The sequence below is a fragment of the Urtica dioica genome, chromosome 7 (assembly GCF_054948205.1).
Source record: "Urtica dioica subsp. dioica isolate 48M chromosome 7, U.dioica_male_clone48M_v1_H2, whole genome shotgun sequence".
Taxonomy (NCBI): Eukaryota; Viridiplantae; Streptophyta; class Magnoliopsida; order Rosales; family Urticaceae; genus Urtica; species Urtica dioica.
Window position 1 is genome coordinate 37155328 of NC_142762.1, and position 19874 is coordinate 37175201.

The following is a 19874-nucleotide window of genomic DNA, read 5'->3' on the forward strand; positions in this document are numbered from 1 at the left end:
AAGTTCTTCCCGTTCGAGAAGACGGCCTGCCTAAGAAACGCCATTCACAACTCCGTGCAAATGGACGGCGAGTCCCTCCACGAAGCATGGGCACGCTTCAAGGAGATGCTCCGAAAATGTCCTAACCACGGGGTCACGTTGCCGGTCCAACTTCAAACATTCTACTACAGACTCCTCAACTCGACGAAGACCTTAGTTAACACCGCCGCGGGAGGCACGGTGCTAACTAAGACGCCATCGGAGTTCCAAGCTCTCCTTGAAGAGTTAGCGCACTCCAACGATCAATGCCCGATAGAGAGGAGAATCATGAAGGCCGGCCCCGCCACTGCTCAAGCCGTGATGACCACAATTGATCCGGAGACAATGCAGTAGATGACGATAGAGATGAAAAACCTCCGAAAGGAGATGCGGGAGATGAAAGAGATGAAATCCGCGGTGAACTCCATGCAAACGACTTGGGATCCATGCTTCTGGTGTCAAGGGAGTCATTTCATCGACGATTGCCCGCACGCGAATGATGGCCATGTAGAAAATGCGAACTACGTGGGGAATTACAACCGGCCCACATTCCAACAACTACAACACCGGAGCAAGGAACAACCACCCAAACTTCTCATGGAGGGCGCAACAACAACAAGGCTTCCTACAAAGTCGACCACCGGGGGTACCGCACCAACATCAACAACAGGTGGGAGGTCAGAATCGTCCACAACAAGTTCATCCCGCACCAAAGTCAAATATAGAAGAGCTATTGGCTTCCTTCATCACCGAGTCTCGAACGAGAATGACGAATCAAGAGGCACAAATCCAGAACCTCAAGACGACGATGGGGCAACTAGCACGAGACTTCCATGCACGACCTCAGGGCGCTCTACCAAGCAACACCGAAGTCAACCCGAGAGATCAATGCAACTCCATCACACTGAGAAGCGGGCTTGAACTCAAAAGTGCTGACAAGGGGAAAGAGAAAGAAGAGGACAAGCCATCTTCCTCAACGGTCGCAACTCCAACGATCACGCCTCCCCCGCCCGCAGCCACAATCAAGATGGTACCAGTGCCATTCCCGCAAAGATTGAAGAATGTGAAGCTCGACAAGCAATATAACAAGTTCATGGAGCTCTTCAAGCAACTTCGCATCAACATCGCCTTCGCCGATGTCATTGAGCAGATGCCCGCCTACGCGAAATTCCTAAAGGACATCGTCACGCACAAGCGCAAGATCGAAGATTGTAGCACCCTTACACTTTCAGAGGAGTGTAGTGCTATAATTCAACAAAGCTCCCGCCAAAGCTCAAAGATCCGGGAAGCTTCACCGTTCCATGTGCAATTGGCGAGTTCTCCTTCGACAAGGCACTCTGCGACTTGGGGGCAAGCATCAATCTCATGCCTTACTCCATTTTCCGAAGGCTAGGAATCGGCGAAGTGAAGCCCACGCGAGTGACACTTCAAATGGCGGACAGGTCGATCAAGCATCCCCTAGGCATCATCGAGGATATACTCGTGAAGGTCGACAAATTCATCTTCCCCGCCGACTTCCTGGTACTTGACATTGAGGAAGACCACGACATTCCCATCATCCTGGGAAGACCGTTCCTAGCCACCGGAGGAGCCCTGATCGACGTGTGTAAAGGCGAGCTGAAACTGAGGGTAAATGACGAAGAGGTCACTTTCAACGTTTTCAAGGCAATGAAGTACCCAAAAGCAAGCGACGACATATTTTGGGTAGACGTGTGTGAGGCAGCCGTCCACGACCACTCATTTCGCTCGGAGGAGCCCCTCGAGGTATGCCTCTTAAACAACTCCAATTTCACTAATACGTTTGTCACATGTGCAGCCCTAGAATATGCAAATCACATGAATGGCTTCGAGGCAAACACGAGAAGATATTTTGAGGAGCTCGGAGAAAGCAAAAGACGAGCCAAACCATCGATAGAGGAGCCACCGGAGATCGAACTCAAGGAATTGCCCGCACATCTCCGCTACGCGTTCCTAGGTGAAAAGAAGACACTGCATGTCATCATCTCCGCACAACTCAACGCCGAGGAAGAAGATAAGTTGTTGCGAGTGTTACGAAGTCATATGCCCGCAATAGGATGGACTCTTTCCGACATCAAGAGAATAAATCCATCCTATTGCGAGCATCGCATCCTCATGGAAGACAACTCTCGGCCGTCCGTGGAGCACCAAAGGCGACTGAATCCAGCCATGAATGAGGTGGTGCGCAAAGAGATCTTGAAATGGCTTGGGTGATCTACCCAATCTCCGATAGCGCATGAGTGAGCCCGGTTCAATGTGTCCCGAAGAAATGAGGCATCACGGTGATCAAGCACGACAACAACGAGCTTATATCAACTCGTACCGTCACATGGTATCGAATTTGCATGGACTACCGCAAGCTCAACAATGCAACACGAAAGGATCATTTCCCCGTCCCATTCATCGATCAAATGCTCGATCGGCTCGTCGGCCACGAGTACTACTGCTTCCTTGACAGATACTCGGGGTACAACCAAATAGCCATCGCCCCCGAAGACCAAGAGAAGACCACGTTTACATGTCCGTACGGCACTTTCGCTTTCCGGCGAATGCCCTTCGGCTTGTGCAACGCCCTGGCCACTTTTCAACGATGCATGATCAAATGCTCGATCGGCTCGTCGGCCACGAGTACTACTGCTTCCTTGATAGATACTCGGGGTACAACCAAATAGCCATCGCCCCCGAAGACCAAGAGAAGACCACGTTTACATGTCCGTACGACACTTTCGCTTTCCGGCGAATGCCCTTCGGCTTGTGCAACGCCCTGGCCACTTTTCAACGATGCATGATGGCAATCTTCTCCGATATGATCGAGAAAACCATTGAGGTATTTATGGATGAATTCTCTGTTTTTGGTTCCACTTACGATGTTTGTCTCGAGAATTTGTCTAAGGCATTAGGGCGTTGCGTGGAGAAGAATCTGGTGCTTAATTGGGAGAAGTGTCACTTCATGGTCAAGGAAGGGATCGTTCTGGGACATCGAGTGTCACCGCAAGGGCTGGAGGTGGATCGGGCAAAGATAGCAACGATCGAGAAATTGCCACCCCCGGTCTCGGTCAAAGGCGTGATAAGCTTCCTCGGGCACGCAGGCTTCTATCGACGATTCATCAAAGACTTCTCGAAGATCATGAAGCCCCTCTGCGGCCTGCTCAAGAAGGACACGAAGTTCATCTTCACCGACGAGTGCAAGAAGGCGTTCAACCCCGGGGGAACATCCTTAGCCACTCATTATTGGCACAAAACCTGTCGAGATGTTCCTGAACGAACCCCGGGGGAGGCCAACCATTGGCCCACATGAATTTCTCTCCCTTATAGCCCAAGTCTTCTAAGTTTGCGTCTTCCAATGCCTCGTGGAATTCACTCATAAGACTCAAACTCCGACGAGGCCCTCCATCATTCTCTCCGTCAAAGAAAATCTCATTCCAATCTCTGTCGACCAGTCATGGAACACTCCGACTTCCATGAGCAGTAGCGAGTTTTCTTAAGAGTTCCCACGAGAACTTACGGTGATCCATCCTCGGGTTCCCATAAAAACCCGTAAGGATGACGAGTGCACAGTGACAGAAACCTTATCCGACCACAGAAGCATCAAACCTCCATTTCTACCTTCACTGCTGACCACATGGTGACCTTTCATTCCGAGAAGCGTCCTCTATTTTGCACATTGCTAAGAAGAACGAATTGTTTCTGAAAGGAATAGTATTTCAAGCGACTCGTCCCGGACAAGCCTTTGTAGGTCGCGGAATGCATCGGGGTTACCCAGTCCCTAGGCATTCCAACAGAGCAGACTCATTTCGATCGTCGGGTCTGGCTTCCATCGCCAGTCCCCGCCGATCCCAGAAGGTTATCGCCATCCAAACCATTCTCTCTCGTACCATCTTCCTCCTTCTCCTGGGTGTGCACAGCAAATCTCGCCTCCTCCTCTGAGATCACCAGACAATGGAGAAGGCCGGTTCCATTCCTGTTGGTTTCGCCACCAGAAATCATAAATCCGACCGAGGAGAGACGCTTGTGGTTATTTCTCACCGCACGCTTCAAAGAAGCGGACCTCTTACCTTGTTTTGGGGCTCGGCTGATGTGGTTCTCAGGTTCCACCGGCGTTAAATCGACTCGTCGTTTCTTGTGCATCAGTGTCTCCCTGCGAACCTGCGGCGTGAGACCTTGATCGCTACTAGGGCGAGAGATCCCAGATTTAGGGCGGGTCGAGACATGGGAAGAAACTGAACTCTCATGGGGTTGTTACTTCAGGCCGCCCAGCCCACAGTTAATTAAAGACTGATTTGGGCTCTCCAAGATCGTAGGCCCAGCTCTAATGACATCAGGCGAACAGTCCAGTCCAGACTTCTTATTTAAGTTGGTCACGTGATGGATACGTGCCTGCTCTTGCCTTTTGGGTTTATTCTCGTTGTCTGCAATTAATTTTTGAGCCCCCAAGATATTATTTCGATGAACGTCATTTTCCCTACGCCGCCCCAAATCATTAGAGCAGTTCCCAGTGCCGCGTTGTCCCGAGGAAGAACCTTGAATCGAGGCGTCGTTCGTCCTCGAGGTATCCTGTTGTCCATCCACATCGAAGCAGGACCGCCGGCCGACGTCCGCCTTCATCCACGAACCTAGAGGCGAGACCATAATCCATTTCGGGTCTTTAATCATCGCCGCCGGCTTTGTGCAAACATATTTCTCATGCCCGATCCTGCCACATCTGAGACAGAATTGAGGGAGCTTCTCATATTTGAAGGAAATCCAAGTCGGTGTCCCATTCACCTGAATATAACGCCTTGGGCATATAAGGTTGGCAACCTCCATCTCGACCGACAGCGGAAGAAGTTGTTAAAGACTGACCGGAAAGACCCGCCCCAAGAAAAGCTCTCAATAGTACCCGCCGAGGAGGCTAGGCAACGCATATTGCTCTCGCTCCTTGCTTGAATGGGTACCCCACACACTCGCAGCCAGAGCTTTATTGTGGAAATGTGACAGTCCTCTCATCTCTGCGTTTCCGACCAATGCTCGAGAAGTAAAACTCCTCTGTTAAAATTCCAATGGCCTTTAGCCAACATTCTTGAACAAGCTTCGGGGGACGAGAACTCCACGCCCACTATGAAGGAACTCACTTTCTTCTCAAGAATTTTAATCCGCCACTCTTTCTCGTTCCACCACATACGCTTCAGTATGGACGTGAGCAGTTTGAGCGAGCCGACCCTTGGTGCAAGGACTTTGCCAATGGCTGCCACTCTGATATGAGAGGAGATGATGTTCTCCTCGGAGTCAGTATCCACCACCCCCCAGTCCTCTTCCTCCATGTTAAGACCCTCAGTAAGGTCAATAAGAGAGTTAACTTCTTCGTTGTCTATTGTTATCCAAAGAGACAAACACCTTCAAGGCCCACAGGTTACCACTCAGTCTGAATCCCGCTTTCTCTCTAGTACTCTTCCTAAGAAAAGCGACAAAGGGTAGAAGGGGGATCACAAGACGAACAGTAAGCAGGGGCAAGTAGGGATGGCAATTTGACCCGTTACCCGCGTTCCGGCTCGTTACCCGATTTATTCGGGTCGGGTAATACCCGTTCTTTTTGGGTAAACGGGTAATACCCGTTACGGTTTTAACGGGTCCGGGTACGGGTAACGGAATAGTCATCCCGTACCCGGTTACCCGGGACCCGACCCGTTAACTTTTAAATATTTAAAAAGATAATAAATTTTTATATGTTGCAATGAAGATGACCAAATTTACAATGAAGATGATCAATTTGCAATGAAGATTTCTTTTGTATTTTTTATTTATTTATTTTGAATTTTAATGTTTTTTATATTGTAATAGCACTTTGATATTTTTCACCTAAATTTTATTATTTTTAAATTTTATATTGTTGATGGATTTTTATTTTATAAACGGGTAAACGGGTAAGCGGTTCTACCCGAACCGCTACCCTTTTTTAAATCGGGTAAACGGGTAACGGGTCTAATATTTTTAACCCGCTTACCCGACGGGTATCCCCGTTACCCGGCCCGTCTCAAAATCCGGGTAAACGGGTCCGGGTAACGGATAAAAAATTATAACGGGTACGGGTAACGGAATAGGTATACCCGGCTTTACCTGTACCCGTTGCCATCCTAGGGGCAAGCAGAGATGAGTTAGGTCTTTCAAAGACTAATTCCGGATGGATGGGCTCCTCTACTTCCTAGAGAGCATTTTTATTATTATTATATTATTGCAAGACTGAATAACTTCCATATTTAGATTTCCATTAATTATCTTCAAATTTGCACTTATAGAAATATAGAATGAGTTCCAAACATAGAAAATCGAACTTCAACCAAATTTGAAGTACCAGCCAATTTCAGAGACTAACGGTGTTAAAAAGCCTAGAGTAAGTCACCATTATAGAACTTAAAAAATTATGGACTAATCCATTTAGTGATGAATAATGTATTTCTTTAATCATATATCGTACAGATGTCTATATCGTTAGTTTGAAATGCGTATGGTTTTACACATGATATGTTGATGTCACACCAAGCTCTACTCTTCCATTTTTAGGAAGAAGAATAAAAAATAAAAAATAAAAACGGCACAAGTTGGAGCGTAATTCCAGGAATTATAATTGTCAAATTACTAGTTGTAGAGTTGACCATCTCTAACAGGAATGTGTCACCAATATGTAGGATATCATATTAAATTATTCCTCACATTAATGACCGAACAAAATCCACTCCATATCTCTAACTCAGCTGGGGTTTTCTTCGGCGGCTTTCAAAAAAAAAAAAAAAAAAAAACGTAATCCATAGACTTCAACTCCATTATTTCGTCGCCAAACAAATTCGGAAACCTTCACATGCAATAAATTTCTCTCTGCCTATAAAAATAAGAACCAAAACTCCATTATTTCTCAAACGAAACCATTCAAAAATGGCACCAATAATACCGAAACCGATTTTCTTCTTCCTGATTTTCCTAGCTTGTTCATCTCAAAGCAAAGCCAGTTATTGTTCATTTCCCAGGGAAGCAGATAGGCTTAGAACAAAAGGGCTGTTTGTGTTCGGAAGCTCTCTTGTCGACAACGGAAACAACAACTTTTTTGAGAATAGGGCACAAGCGAACTACTCTCCGTACGGAATGGATTTTCCGGCGGGCGGTCCCACCGGAAGATTCACGAACGGAAAAAACTTGGTGGACCTTCTTGCCGAGAGGCTTAACCTTCCGAACTTCATGATTCCTTCGTTCAAAGACCCTTCCACGGTTGGAGTCCAAGTCGTTTATGGAGTCAACCATGCTTCTGGTTCTTCCGGCATTCTAGACGAGACAGGCTTAATTTCGGTAATCTCTTTTCTCTTTCCGCTTAGTATTACTTCATTTTCTTGCGTTCAATATTTTGTGTTACGTAAATGTCTCGTGCTTATCTGACTGGTATTTTTTTTGTTATTCCTAAATATAATTAGATAACTATATTTCTAGTACATTTATATTATTCTCCGCTGCATTTTTAGTTGCTCAGTAGGACAACATTTTGGGGTCAGGATTTATAAATATATGGGAAAATAACACATTTATACCCTGTGTTTTAGTGAAATGTCGAGTTTAACCCTCGGTTTTCAAAAATGTCGAGTTCATACCCTCTGTTTTACTAAAATGACGAAATTATACATTCTGTTTAACTAAAATGACAAATTATACCCTGAAATAGACAACAGTGTCACGAATATTCTTTTTATTGACTTTTCGTTGACGTTGACGTTAATATTTATATATAAACACCAATTATCTTTAGTCATTCGCGCCATATATGTAATTTATTTAAAAACTAAAAAAATAAACAACAGTCTCTTAATCGTGAAGAACACAGAAAGAGGCAAATTGGTAAACATCGATAGTTGATAGTCATCAAAATCGCATATTCGAACAGAGAATCAAGGATTTAGAGTTACAATTCGAACACGGAATGAAGTTATCTCTTCGAAGGTATGAGTTTTATTATTTAATTTCAATTTAAGGCTATTTTTATTTCAAAATTGAGAATTTGGAAGTTAGGGTACTGATTTAGATTTGATTCGGTTTTTCTTATATAAGAGTTAATATCAATGAAAGGGAGATTTGTGACGCTGTTATTCATTTCAGGGTATAATTTTGTTATTTTAGTTAACCAGATGGTATAATTTCGTCATTTTAGTTAAACAGAAGGTATGAACTCGACATTTTTTAAAACCGAGGGTTAAACTCGACATTTCACTAAAACACAGGGTATAAATATGTTATTTTCCCTAAATATATTTGGGGTCCTAAAAACAATTTAAGGCCTTATTTATTTGTATATAGCAAAAATAACTTAGGAAATATAATTTATTTTCTTAAATGCTCATTATTTATTGACCTGATGGGAATTAGTTGTTGCTTTTTTTTTTTTTTTTTTTTTTTTTTTTTAGTGAAACGGGTATCCCATGAGTCTACGTTACTTCTTTTAATTGTACTATGGAAAATGAAAATTTGGAAAAATAACATAAAAAGAAAAATCGAAAGAAAAATGTTGTTTGGATTAAGGAAATTCGACAGGAAATATGTTTTTTTTTTCTTTGGAAAAATAAAAGACCAAAATCGGGATTTAAAAAAAAAACGTACATTAGTAATTGACCCGAGACTGGTTAAGGTATAAAGACCTGAACTATCTATACTTTACTTTTTCATGATAGCGAAATAGAATTTCCATGATGTCTACGTTACTTTTTTGTATTATTTTTGTTTTCTTATAGAGGAAACATAAAGTATTCGATGTCCATGTTTCCCCTGCATTCAATATTTTATTAATGGCGAGGATAATCCCAGGGAAACGTGACAAGCTTAAGTCAGCAAGTAAGAGACTTTGAATCAGTCACGATCCCAGAATTGGAGTCACAGCTTGGTTGCCAAAGCATATATTCACTTCCGAATTATGTGTTTGTGGTTGGCGTCGGTGGAAACGACATACTTTTCAACTACTTTCTCATGCGACGTTATTTACAAATCGACCCTCAAACTTTCACCGCTAACCTCACCGCTACTCTGTCAAAACGACTTCAGGTTCTATATTCTAATAGTATATACCATTACCATCTTTATCTTCTCATTTAATGATAAGGTTGTTAATTATTATTATTGTTATTATGAAAGAAACTGTATGAGTTGGGGGCGAGGAAGTTCGTTCTGACGGCTGTGTATCCGCTGGGAGACAGTCCTACGGTGGAACTGAACACACCCGATTGCAATGCTTGTGGGGTTCCAATAAACCAAGTTTGCCAAATCTACAACACAAATTTGAGGTCTATGGTGACAGATTTTGAGAGCCGAAATCCTGGTTCTCACTTTTCGGTCATTGAAACCTATAACATCGTCAATCAAATCCTCCTCATTCCTGCTCTTAAAGGTATTAATTATATTATGATCTGATATAATAGTATCATTGTTGTGCAATTTGTTTAAATCTAAACCGTTTATTACAAAATTAACGATCCCGATTGATTTTTTGTCTTTAATGACATAATGATTTAGCTACATTTGCCCACAATAGATTATTTCATCCTTCTAGATCGATGTGTGAGGGATATAAATTGATAAAAGTATTTTAAATTGACGGTTCAAATATGTTCAACATGGATACTGGAAATCTACCGTTCTACAACATTATTGAACTTGTTATTACTACTACAATGAGTGTATATTGACTTTGTTTCATAAGAGCCACATAATCTTAAATAATATCTTTTTTTATTATAAATACATACGCAGGTTTTACCAACACAAAGGACAGCTGCTGCCAAGTTTTGTCTCGAGCTCAAGGTTATAAATACGAATATAAAATAATACAAATATAAGTACATCTTCAAGAGTTCTCAGATAAACCAAATTATCATATGTCCATTTTAATATATATACAAGTCTTTAAATGATTAAGATTTTTTTTATTTTTTTGTTCAGGTGGAAATGGTGTATTGTGTGTGAGAAATGGGCAAACATGTGGAGACAGAAGTAAATATGTGTACTTTGATGCGTTACACCCAACTGAAGCTGTGAACATTCAAATAGCAAACCTGGCCTTCTCTTCTTTCAATCAATTAAAAGTCTATCCCATTAATGTTCGACAACTTTCTCGAATTTAAGGCTTACTCATATTCCCAACGTTACCATAGCATGTTCTCTAATTTCTACTATAAAGTATATTAAAAAAATGCAATAAATGCTATTTACATTCTTATATAGAAAATCATTTCCTTTTTATATAGAGAATCATAAACGTCGATATGAATTATAGGTAGTTGATCTGAATATATGATGTTGGATAATATTTTTGTGTTTTAACTATTTATTTATCTAATAAATTGTGATGGTTATAGAAAGAATTATACAAACGAGATAAAAAAAAAATAGTCACAGAAATGGAAGATCAAAATATATAATTACTCAAAACTATTTATTGAATCCAAATTTCTTATCTGTTTTTACACGCAACTATAATATGCCATTCTCGTCATCATGTACACCATTATTATCATATGTCAATTTCCTTTCATACAAGTTTCTAAAATTTCCCATATTTCTTTAGCACTGACACGTGTTAATCAGTCTGAATCAAGGTTATCGCCGATATATACTATATCGTCAAGTGTATGGCTCCAACTATTGATGAATGTCTTCCAAGTCTTATCGTCAATAGACTTAATAAAGTCACTCATCTTAGTCTTCCAGTAAGCATAGTTAGATCCATCAAGAAGTGGGGCACGAGGCGCACGACTAACAGATGTTACAGATCCTTTTTCCCTTAACACATTCATCTTTACAAAAACAGTTGAATACCAAAGAACATACCCAAGAAACGATGAGAGCCCGTTCTGGTACTAATTGAAAAGTGTATCTACTGTTAATGTGATGTCCCTTATGATTTTATTAACAAGTTATACGACATTAGTGATTTACCATATTAATAAGACAATTATAAGTATAAATAAAGAGACACGAAATTGGTAACTCGATTCGAAAATCGTGCCTACGTCTGGAGGGATGCTATCCTAGTGGAAAGGTACTTCACTATCAAATGGAATAAGTACAAAGTAGTTCGATCTGAATGATCACCTTTACTTCAAAACTACCCAGTTAATCCCGATTAAGGCTTCTCTTGAATCTGAGTCTCCTCACTTCCACTAAACAACATTCACTTAGTGGTTGCTTTATAATTATACGTGATCTATGGTACCACAAATTCAAACTCAACTCTGTCAAATGCACAAACAACGTCGATAATAAAAAAAAGACAGAATTAAACCACGCAAAAACAAAGGATTTTCGCTCAGAATTCTCACAAAAAAAAAACTCTAAGCGTACGTGTAAATGGACTCCTATGGGCAAACTATCTCTTTTATATGAGTCAAATCCTAGCAGTAGATGGACATCTAGGATTTCCATATTAATCGGCTTGATCTAATTCAATGTAGTAAAAACAGGAACCATATCAATCAAATAGTCGAACTTGCTCATAATAGAAACAGAACTGGATCTATTGCGATCTTGCCAAACAATACATGTCTTTCCAATATGCTACGAGAGAGCGATGAAGGACAGTTTGGAAACAGTTTTGACAAAATGCAAAAACAACCAATCAACGTAACATCATTTAATTATATATATATATATGTATATACATATATATATATATAATGATATAATTGTATTTTACGTACTAATTATATGTGATATTTTGTATAAATTAATAATTATTGCCATGTCTTGTTTTCAATTTAACTATGTTATATTGTTTATGGTCGCATTTTTATTAATCTTTCTAGTAGTATTTTCTTGAAAGGTTAACACTTTTTTTTAATAATAAGTTTAAATTGGCCAGATACTATAAATTATTGATTTAGTATTGAAAAAATTAAATTAAAAAAATCATACTAAATAATTTTATCAATAAACATATTTTTAATTAAAATCATAATAATTAAACTTAAATAAACTAAACTATAGATTTTTAATCATGAATTTTTTCCTCCACAATTACAGTCTGTTCCGTGCCACTAGGCACCCCACCGTTCTCATCCACGACGGCAGTCCGCTCTGTGCTGCTAGTCCCCAGTGAGGCAGAAAATCTGCAAGCTTTTCCAGCTTTGAGGTAAACCAAAATAGACCATGCCTCGATCGAGTTATACCAATAAGCCATGATCGCATCTGGGTTCAACGAAAATAGTTTGTTGGCCACTTAAGGGTGTGTTTGGTTGGGGGTAATGATAATCCCATTTCCGAGAATCTTTGGATTATCTTGTTTGGTATTAATTAATGCTAAAAAGGATTCCCAGAAATGTGATTACCTTAAAATGGAATAATCCTAATACCACAAAAAGGTATTATTCAGATTACACCTCATGCAAATTTTTATTTATTTGTTTGTTTATTTATTTATTTTATCTATGCTATTTTTCCCTAAGTTATATACGTACATGTAACAGTACATATATGTTGTCTTATATTATATGTATTTACATGTATCAAATGTAGATAGATGTATGTTATTGACCAGGTCCGACTAAACCATGAAGGTATTAAAAGCAAAGAGTTTAGGCACATCAACAAAGAAGGCGTAAAAATCTGATACACGTTTTTAAAAGGACTATTTAAACCACCTAAAATTAATATTGTTAAAAATTAAAGTAATTTTAAAAGGCCTATCATCGTTATTGTTTGTTATGGTCAGTTTGTATATCTTTATGAAAGGCCCAAATATCCAAATAGATTAAAGATGTTTAACCTAGAAACTATCATCGGCTTTTGAAATAAATACATCTGATAAAAAAAATTATCTTGTCAAATGAAGTCGAGATGTGACAACCGTCGACCTATTTTGAGTTTTCATTATTAGGAAAAATATAGTATTTTATTGCTCTCACATTTTTTTTTTCTTTTCTAATAATATATCATCACAACAAGTACAACCGCGCCATCATATTAAGGTCCTTTAAAAAAAATTCAGTATAGGTCTATCTTCAAAATTTTGCTTTAGGCCTTCAAATAGATTAAGCCGAGCCTGTTACTAACTATGTATATTATAAACTGAATTATATATGCGTAGTTATTAGTTATATATTATAAACTGAAAATCATATTTACATAGATAGTTATTAGTTTTTGTATTTATTTTTGTCGATTATATAAGATTTTTAAAAATGAGAAGTAAATTATTGATGAGAGATTCCCTCTCAACAAATCGAGTCTCTCCCTAATATCGTGACTCTGACATGAAACTATTTAATATTTAGGGTATGTAAATTCATTTTTCTGGTTCATTCTCCATTGTTTTTTCTTCAAGTAGGAGTTTGGAGTACCTCGTGACCTATCATCGTGATTGTTTGTATATGGTCAGTTTGTATATCTTTATGAAAGGCCCAAATATCCAAATAGATTAAAGATGTTTAACCTAGAAACTATCATCGGCTTTTGAAATAAATACATCTGATAAAAAAAATTATCTTGTCAAATGAAGTCGAGATGTGACAACCTTCGACCTATTTTGAGTTTTCATTATTAGGAAAAATATAGTATTTTATTGCTCTCACATTTTTTTTTTCCTTTTCTAATAATATATCATCACAACAAGTACAACCGCGCCATCATATTAAGGTCCTTTAAAAAAATTCAGTAAAGGTCTATCTTCAAAATTTTGCTTTAGGCCTTCAAATAGATTAAGTCGGGCCTGTTACTAACTATGTATATTATAAACTGAATTATATATGCGTAGTTATTAGTTATATATCATAAACTGAAAATCATATTTACATAGATAGTTATTAGTTTTTGTATTTATTTTTGTCGATTTTATAAGATTTTTAAAAATGAGAAGTATATTACTGATGAGAGGCTCCCTCTCAACAAATCGAGTCTCTCCCTAATATCATGACTCTGACATGAAACTATTTAATATTTAGGGTATGTAAATTCATTTTTCTGGTTCATTCTCCATTGTTCTTTCTTCAAGTAGGAGTTTGGAGTACCTCATGACCTCTCAATCGGGTATGTTAATTATTGGTATCCTGTTTTTTTTTACACTCAAGCATAATAGTCTTTAATAGAGCGTGTGGGTGTGCCAACGTGACATTGTTTTAGTCAAGTCAGTGTGTTAGTCTCTGAATGTAATTTCTAATCAGACATGATAATAGAAATAACTCTCATGATAGCAAGGTGCTCCTCTTTATTTGAATACCCACCTACGGCTTTAATTGTTATTACTTCTGCAGGAGCTACCCCAAGTAAGGCATAGTCAGTGAAGGGTTTAACCCGGTCGGGGTCTGCCCTTTTCGCCACCCGCCGGTTGAATCTATTTCTCTATTGTTGTTCTCGATATACTCTGGGATTGTTCTTAACATTGACAAGCATCAACCAATTATTGAATTCATGATGAAAGTCTGAGCTCATCTTCTCTTTGATCTCAAGTAAAGCTGTGATCAATTGGGCCGGGACACTAATGGATCGCCTGAGTACACAACCCGTTTTTTACCTGATTTTGAGCCGGCCCGTCCCATAATTAAAAAGGGCCGGGCCGGGCCGGTTTTAGAACTGGTCCTGGGTTGGGTTTTAGTTTTAGGCCAAAAAATTAGGCCCGTGCCGAAACCCTTTAAATGACAGGACATGCCCGACTCAGGCACAAAACCGACACGACCCAAGCCAAGGCCTACTAAAAGCCCGCTTGAGGTCCAAATATCTTAATTGGCTTTTGACGTTACTTAGCACTTTTATGTCAAGTTTGAGTGCATGTGATCACAATTTGTAGACGCTTTTATTAATATGGTATAAAACATTAATATGGTATGAAATATTAATTTGTATAAGAATTAGTGCAAATGTGCAATATTGCCGTTTGTAAATAATACTGTTTGCAATTTTACGTATCAATGCAATATGACGTATTAGATGAACAAGATACTATTAAGGTTGCATGTGATTGTGGTAATGGATATTTGATACATCTAATGATTTTGTTAACCGTCTATATTATTGTTTGTGAAATATCAAAACAATATGAATAGATTGGCCAAAATAAGACATTCGATGAAATGAATATCAAAGCAGTATGAATATTTTGATCAAAACTATAGGAAAAAAAAAGACACAGTTGTAGCGACTCAGAGAGCCTTGTGTCTAGGTCCGGACTGATTCTGATGGTGCTAAACTTTGGGCTGGGCCGTGTGGTGCCCCTTCATTATTGGGTCAGATTGGGTCTAGGTTCGGACCCGTTGAAGGCCTATTATACGATAGCTTTAGCCTCATTTAGGTCGCAAATCCAAATTTTTATTTTTATACCTGAAGGCCAATATAACTCTCTCTCTCTCTCTCTCTCTCTCTCTCTCTCTCTCTCTCTCTCTCTCTCTCTCTCTCTCTCTCTCTCTCTCTCTCATTTGAAAAACGCAAGGTATAGTACCTAAATACCTACATGATGAGTAATACTAATATGAATAACGCATAAATGTCTCTAAAAAAAAAGCATAAATATTAATATATTTTTATACAAATATTAGTATTCTTTTACCCATAAATCAAAGAGAATAATGGTAGTGGGACTACGTTTAATATGACCTTAAGAACAGCCCATTCTTATATATATAAATTTATTATAGTAATAAAGAAAATTCGCTCAAAACAGAAGACTTTTGTTCTCCACATGTATGGTTTTTATATCATTTATATTTAACTACATACAAAATACTATAAAAGAACAAGTGAAATACAATTAGAAACACGATCTAGAGCGCATAGAAGAAAAGAAATAGAGGCACAATCTTTAGTGTCTGTTGTGGGTTCACTTGTCTCTCTTGTGCTTTGAAATGGTCAACTTTGAATAAATAAATAAAAACTATAGCCACTAAATCTAGAATATCGTATTATAACGTCTTATAAAATTCAGGTGACCAAAACGTGAAAGAAAACGTTTAATCTATTAGAGCTTTATCAATCACTTAAATTTTTTAACATATTATTCACTTGCGATCATTTCATATTCAAGATTAGTTTAATCTATTAGAGCTTTATCAATCACTCAAATTTTTTCACATATAATTCACTTGCGATCATTTCATATTCAAGGTTAGTTTAATCCATTTTATGAAATTTTTAACTAGATCTGACCAATTTTTTATATCGCATGATTCTCTATTTGTACCAGCGCGTTAAACATCAATCTTATAAGTATTTCACGGTTTTATAAATTTCGTTAATAAAATCATAAATGATATACCGCACGATAATTCACCGATCGTCCGATAACTCAAACTTCGGTTGGGATTCTATTTTTGCAATAGTAATTATAAGTTAATATCGACCTTTTAAAAAAATATTCAAAATTATATCAGTCTTTAAGACAAACGACTCGCTGTATGAAGCACAATACAATTATACAAGAGAACAATGAAAACAGTCAACCAAAAGAAGCCGCAAAAAAAAAAAACTAATTAAAAAAAAAAAAAAAACAGCATTTTTGCAGAGAGATTAGACTAGAAGTCAAAGTCGTCTGTTTAGGTCGATCTCTCTATCTCTCTCTCCCACAAACAAAACAAAACAAAAGCAATCTCTCAAACCCAACCCAACACAGACTTGCACAATCAGAAGGACAACCATGGCTCTTCACCATCTCTACCATCACCACCGCCTTCGTTTCTACCTCCTAATCTCCCTCGCCGTCGTCACTTTCCGTACATCTCAGTCAATCCAAACCCCAGTCAAACCAGGCTTGTCCCTCTTCGCCTCAAACCACAACGAGACATGGACATCCCCGAACTCCACCTTCTTCTTCGGCTTCCTCTCCTCCGCCGCCGCCAACGGCAAATTCTCCGCCTCCGTCTTCTACTCCGGCAACGTCGCCGTCTGGTCCGCCTCCGTCGCCGGCTCCCCAATCCTCGTCGACTCCGGCGCCTCCATCGTCTTCGACTCCTCCGGCGAACTCATCCTCCGAAGCTCCTCCGGCGCCAACCTCTGGACCTCCGCCACCTCCGCCCGCGGCGTGTCCTCCCTCTTCCTCGACGACACCGGAAACCTAATCCTCCGAAACTCTTCTTCCGGCGCCGTGTGGTCCACCTTCGACCACCCTTCCGACGCCCTGATCCCCGGGATGAGCTTCGGCGTCAGATCGTCTCTCCGATCCGGCCTCTACTCCCTCCGACTCGAGATGACCGGAAACCTGACGCTGAAGTGGAACGACACGATTCGGTACTGGACCCAGGGCTTGAACTCGTCCTACGCGAAGAACCTCTCTTCGCCGACCCTAGCGCTCCAGGGGATCGGAATCCTCTCGATCTCCGACGCTAGTTTTTCCACGCCGGCGATCTTCGCTTACAGCAACGACTACGCCGAGGGGAGCGATATCCTCCGGTTTCTGAAGCTCGACGACGACGGAAATCTCCGGATCTACAGCTCGGCGTTGGGGAGCAGCGGAGTGATCGACCGGTGGACGGCGGTGACGGACCAGTGCGAGGTGTTCGGCTACTGCGGAAACATGGGCGTTTGCAGCTACAACGAGTCCAGTCCAGTCTGTGGTTGTCCGTCCAGAAACTTCGAGCCGGTGGACCAAAAGGACCACCGGAAAGGTTGCCGGAGAAAGAAGGAGATAGCGGACTGCCCCGGAAGCGCCACCATGCTCGACTTAACCCACACAAAATTCTTGACGTACACGCCGGAGTACGAGCAGCAAGTCTTCTTCGTGGGGATATCGGCGTGCCGGCTGAACTGCATGGTGAGCGGTTCCTGCGACGCCTCGACTTCGCTGAGCGACGGGACGGGTCTCTGCTTCTACAAGACGCCGGGGTTCCTGAGCGCGTATCGCAGCCCGGCCATGACGAGCAGCTCGTACATCAAGGTGTGCGCGCCCACGATCGCCAACCCGGAGGGTTCGGGCGGTGCGGGCCGGCGCGGTGGGGTCCCCGGGTGGGTTCTGGCGGTGGCGGTGGTGGCGGCGGTGGCGGGGCTGGCGGCGGCGGAGGCGGGCCTCTGGTGGTGGTTCTGCCGCAACGGGACCGCCCTCGGGGGGCTGTCGGCGCACTACGCGCTCCTGGAGTACGCCTCGGGGGCGCCGGTGCAGTTCACGCTGCGGGAGCTGCACCGCGCCACCGGAGGGTTCTCGGAGCGGCTCGGCTCCGGCGGGTTCGGGGCGGTCTACAAAGGGACTCTGGCGAACAAGACGGCGGCGGCGGTGAAGCGGCTGGAAGGGATCGAGCAAGGCGAGAGGCAGTTCCGGATGGAGGTGGCCACGATCAGCAGCACCCACCACCTGAACCTGGTGCGCCTCATCGGGTTCTGCTCCGAGGGCCGGCACCGCCTCCTCGTCTACGAGTTCATGAAGAACGGCTCGCTCGACGCCTTCCTCTTCCCGTCCGCGACGGCCCGCGACCCCCCGCCCGCCCTCCCGTGGGAGCAGCGCTTCGGGGTGGCCCTGGGCACGGCGCGGGGGATCACGTACCTCCACGAAGAGTGCCGGGACTGCATCGTCCACTGCGACATCAAGCCCGAGAACATCCTCCTCGACGAGGCCTACTCGGCCAAGGTCTCCGACTTCGGCCTCGCGAAGCTGGTGAACCCGAAGGACCACCGGTACCGCACGCTGAAGAGCGTGCGCGGGACCCGCGGCTACCTGGCGCCCGAGTGGCTGGCGAACCTCCCGATCACGTCGAAGTCGGACGTGTACTCGTACGGGATGGTGGTGCTGGAGATCGTGAGCGGGCGGAGGAACTTCGACGTCTCGGCGGAGACGGAGCACAAGAGGTTCTCGGTGTGGGCGTACGAGGAGTACGAGAGGGGGAACGTGGGGGGGATCGTGGACCCCAGGCTGGGGGCGGTCGACCTGGAGCAGGCGAGGCGGGCCGTGGAGGTGGGGTTCTGGTGCATCCAGGAGCAGCCCACGCACCGCCCCACCATGGGGAAGGTGGTGCAGATGCTGGAGGGGATCATGGACATCGAGAGGCCGCCGCCGCCGCGATTGGCCGCCGCCTCCGACGCCGGCTCCACCTCCTCCGTCTGCGGGACCAGCATCAGACTCAGCAGCAACACCAGCGCGCTCTCTACGCTCGCCACGTCAGCGCCCGCCGCTTCCTCCGCGTCCTCCTTCCAGACTGCCGGGCAGTCGCCGTCGGTGGCCTCCACGTCGTCGTCGGGGTATAAGCCGTCCGACAAGCCCTCCTCCTCGCTCTTGCGCTGAATCCAGGTTTTTGTTTTTCCACGAGTTTTGGTGTCCTTTTGTGAAATTGGTTCGGCTTTTAAGGTTATGTTTGGAATCAGATTTTAGGATGGAAAATGTGAGGGGGCACAGGATTATAATTTTATAGGAGGGAAAACAGGAGGGAGAAAAAATAAAAAATAATAACTGTATACCCTTATATGTGCAAATTTACATGGATTTTCATAATCTGGATTAGAGTTGAACACTTTCCCTCCAAAAAAAATTCAAAAAATTTATGTATCTCGAATTTTTCTCAGTCGAAATAATACGATAAAAATACAATAGACTCTCAATTTTTTTTTTTTTTCCTTCGAATTTCTAGGCTCCAAACAAACACATGCTAAGCATGAATGGTGTATATAGTTGGAAATCTCCAGAGTATTGATTGTAATTTGTAATTTATTATTATATTGCTGTTGTTTGTTGTAACTTCTAAGTGAAGGTTTGTTACTGCTGGTGGTGTTATTTGCCAATCTAGAAAGCTATTGTTTTATGTGTTCCTTTCAGTCATGTTACTGAACTTTTTGAATGACTTCGTTGGTCCACTCTGCACCGTGCATCAGATGAATTGTTCAAGCTAATCAAGCATAACTTATTGATAGCCAAAGAATGTGATGGTCAATCTGGT

At 42.0% G+C, this 19874-nt stretch overlaps 2 protein-coding genes across 2 annotated transcripts; both read left to right on the forward strand.

The window, feature by feature from the left end:
- The first annotated feature begins 6825 nt into the window (after positions 1-6825).
- On the forward strand, positions 6826-10317 carry LOC149391239 (GDSL esterase/lipase At1g29670-like). The gene is made up of 5 exons (XM_089620980.1): positions 6826-7350; positions 8851-9084; positions 9175-9427; positions 9790-9840; positions 9979-10317. The coding sequence occupies exons 1-5, from the start codon at positions 6943-6945 to the stop codon at positions 10158-10160; spliced, it is 1128 nt and encodes a 375-aa protein (XP_089477106.1). The 5' UTR covers positions 6826-6942; the 3' UTR covers positions 10161-10317.
- A 6070-nt stretch (positions 10318-16387) lies between these two features.
- On the forward strand, positions 16388-19752 carry LOC149391240 (lectin protein kinase family protein). Its single transcript, XM_089620172.1, has one exon. It carries the CDS (start codon positions 16655-16657, stop codon positions 19223-19225), a length of 2571 nt encoding a protein of 856 aa, XP_089476298.1. The 5' UTR covers positions 16388-16654; the 3' UTR covers positions 19226-19752.
- The last annotated feature ends 122 nt before the right edge of the window (positions 19753-19874 follow it).

Bases quoted from the DNA above. Each gene is read 5' to 3' on its own strand.
- LOC149391239 (XM_089620980.1), top strand. From the start codon at position 6,943: ATGGCACCAATAATACCGAAACCGATTTTCTTCTTCCTGATTTTCCTA. The intron at 7,351-8,850 runs GTAATCTCTTTT...GGATAATCCCAG, and splicing joins ACGAGACAGGCTTAATTTCG to GGAAACGTGACAAGCTTAAG. The intron at 9,841-9,978 runs GTTATAAATACG...TTTTTTGTTCAG, and splicing joins AGTTTTGTCTCGAGCTCAAG to GTGGAAATGGTGTATTGTGT.
- LOC149391240 (XM_089620172.1), top strand. From the start codon at position 16,655: ATGGCTCTTCACCATCTCTACCATCACCACCGCCTTCGTTTCTACCTC.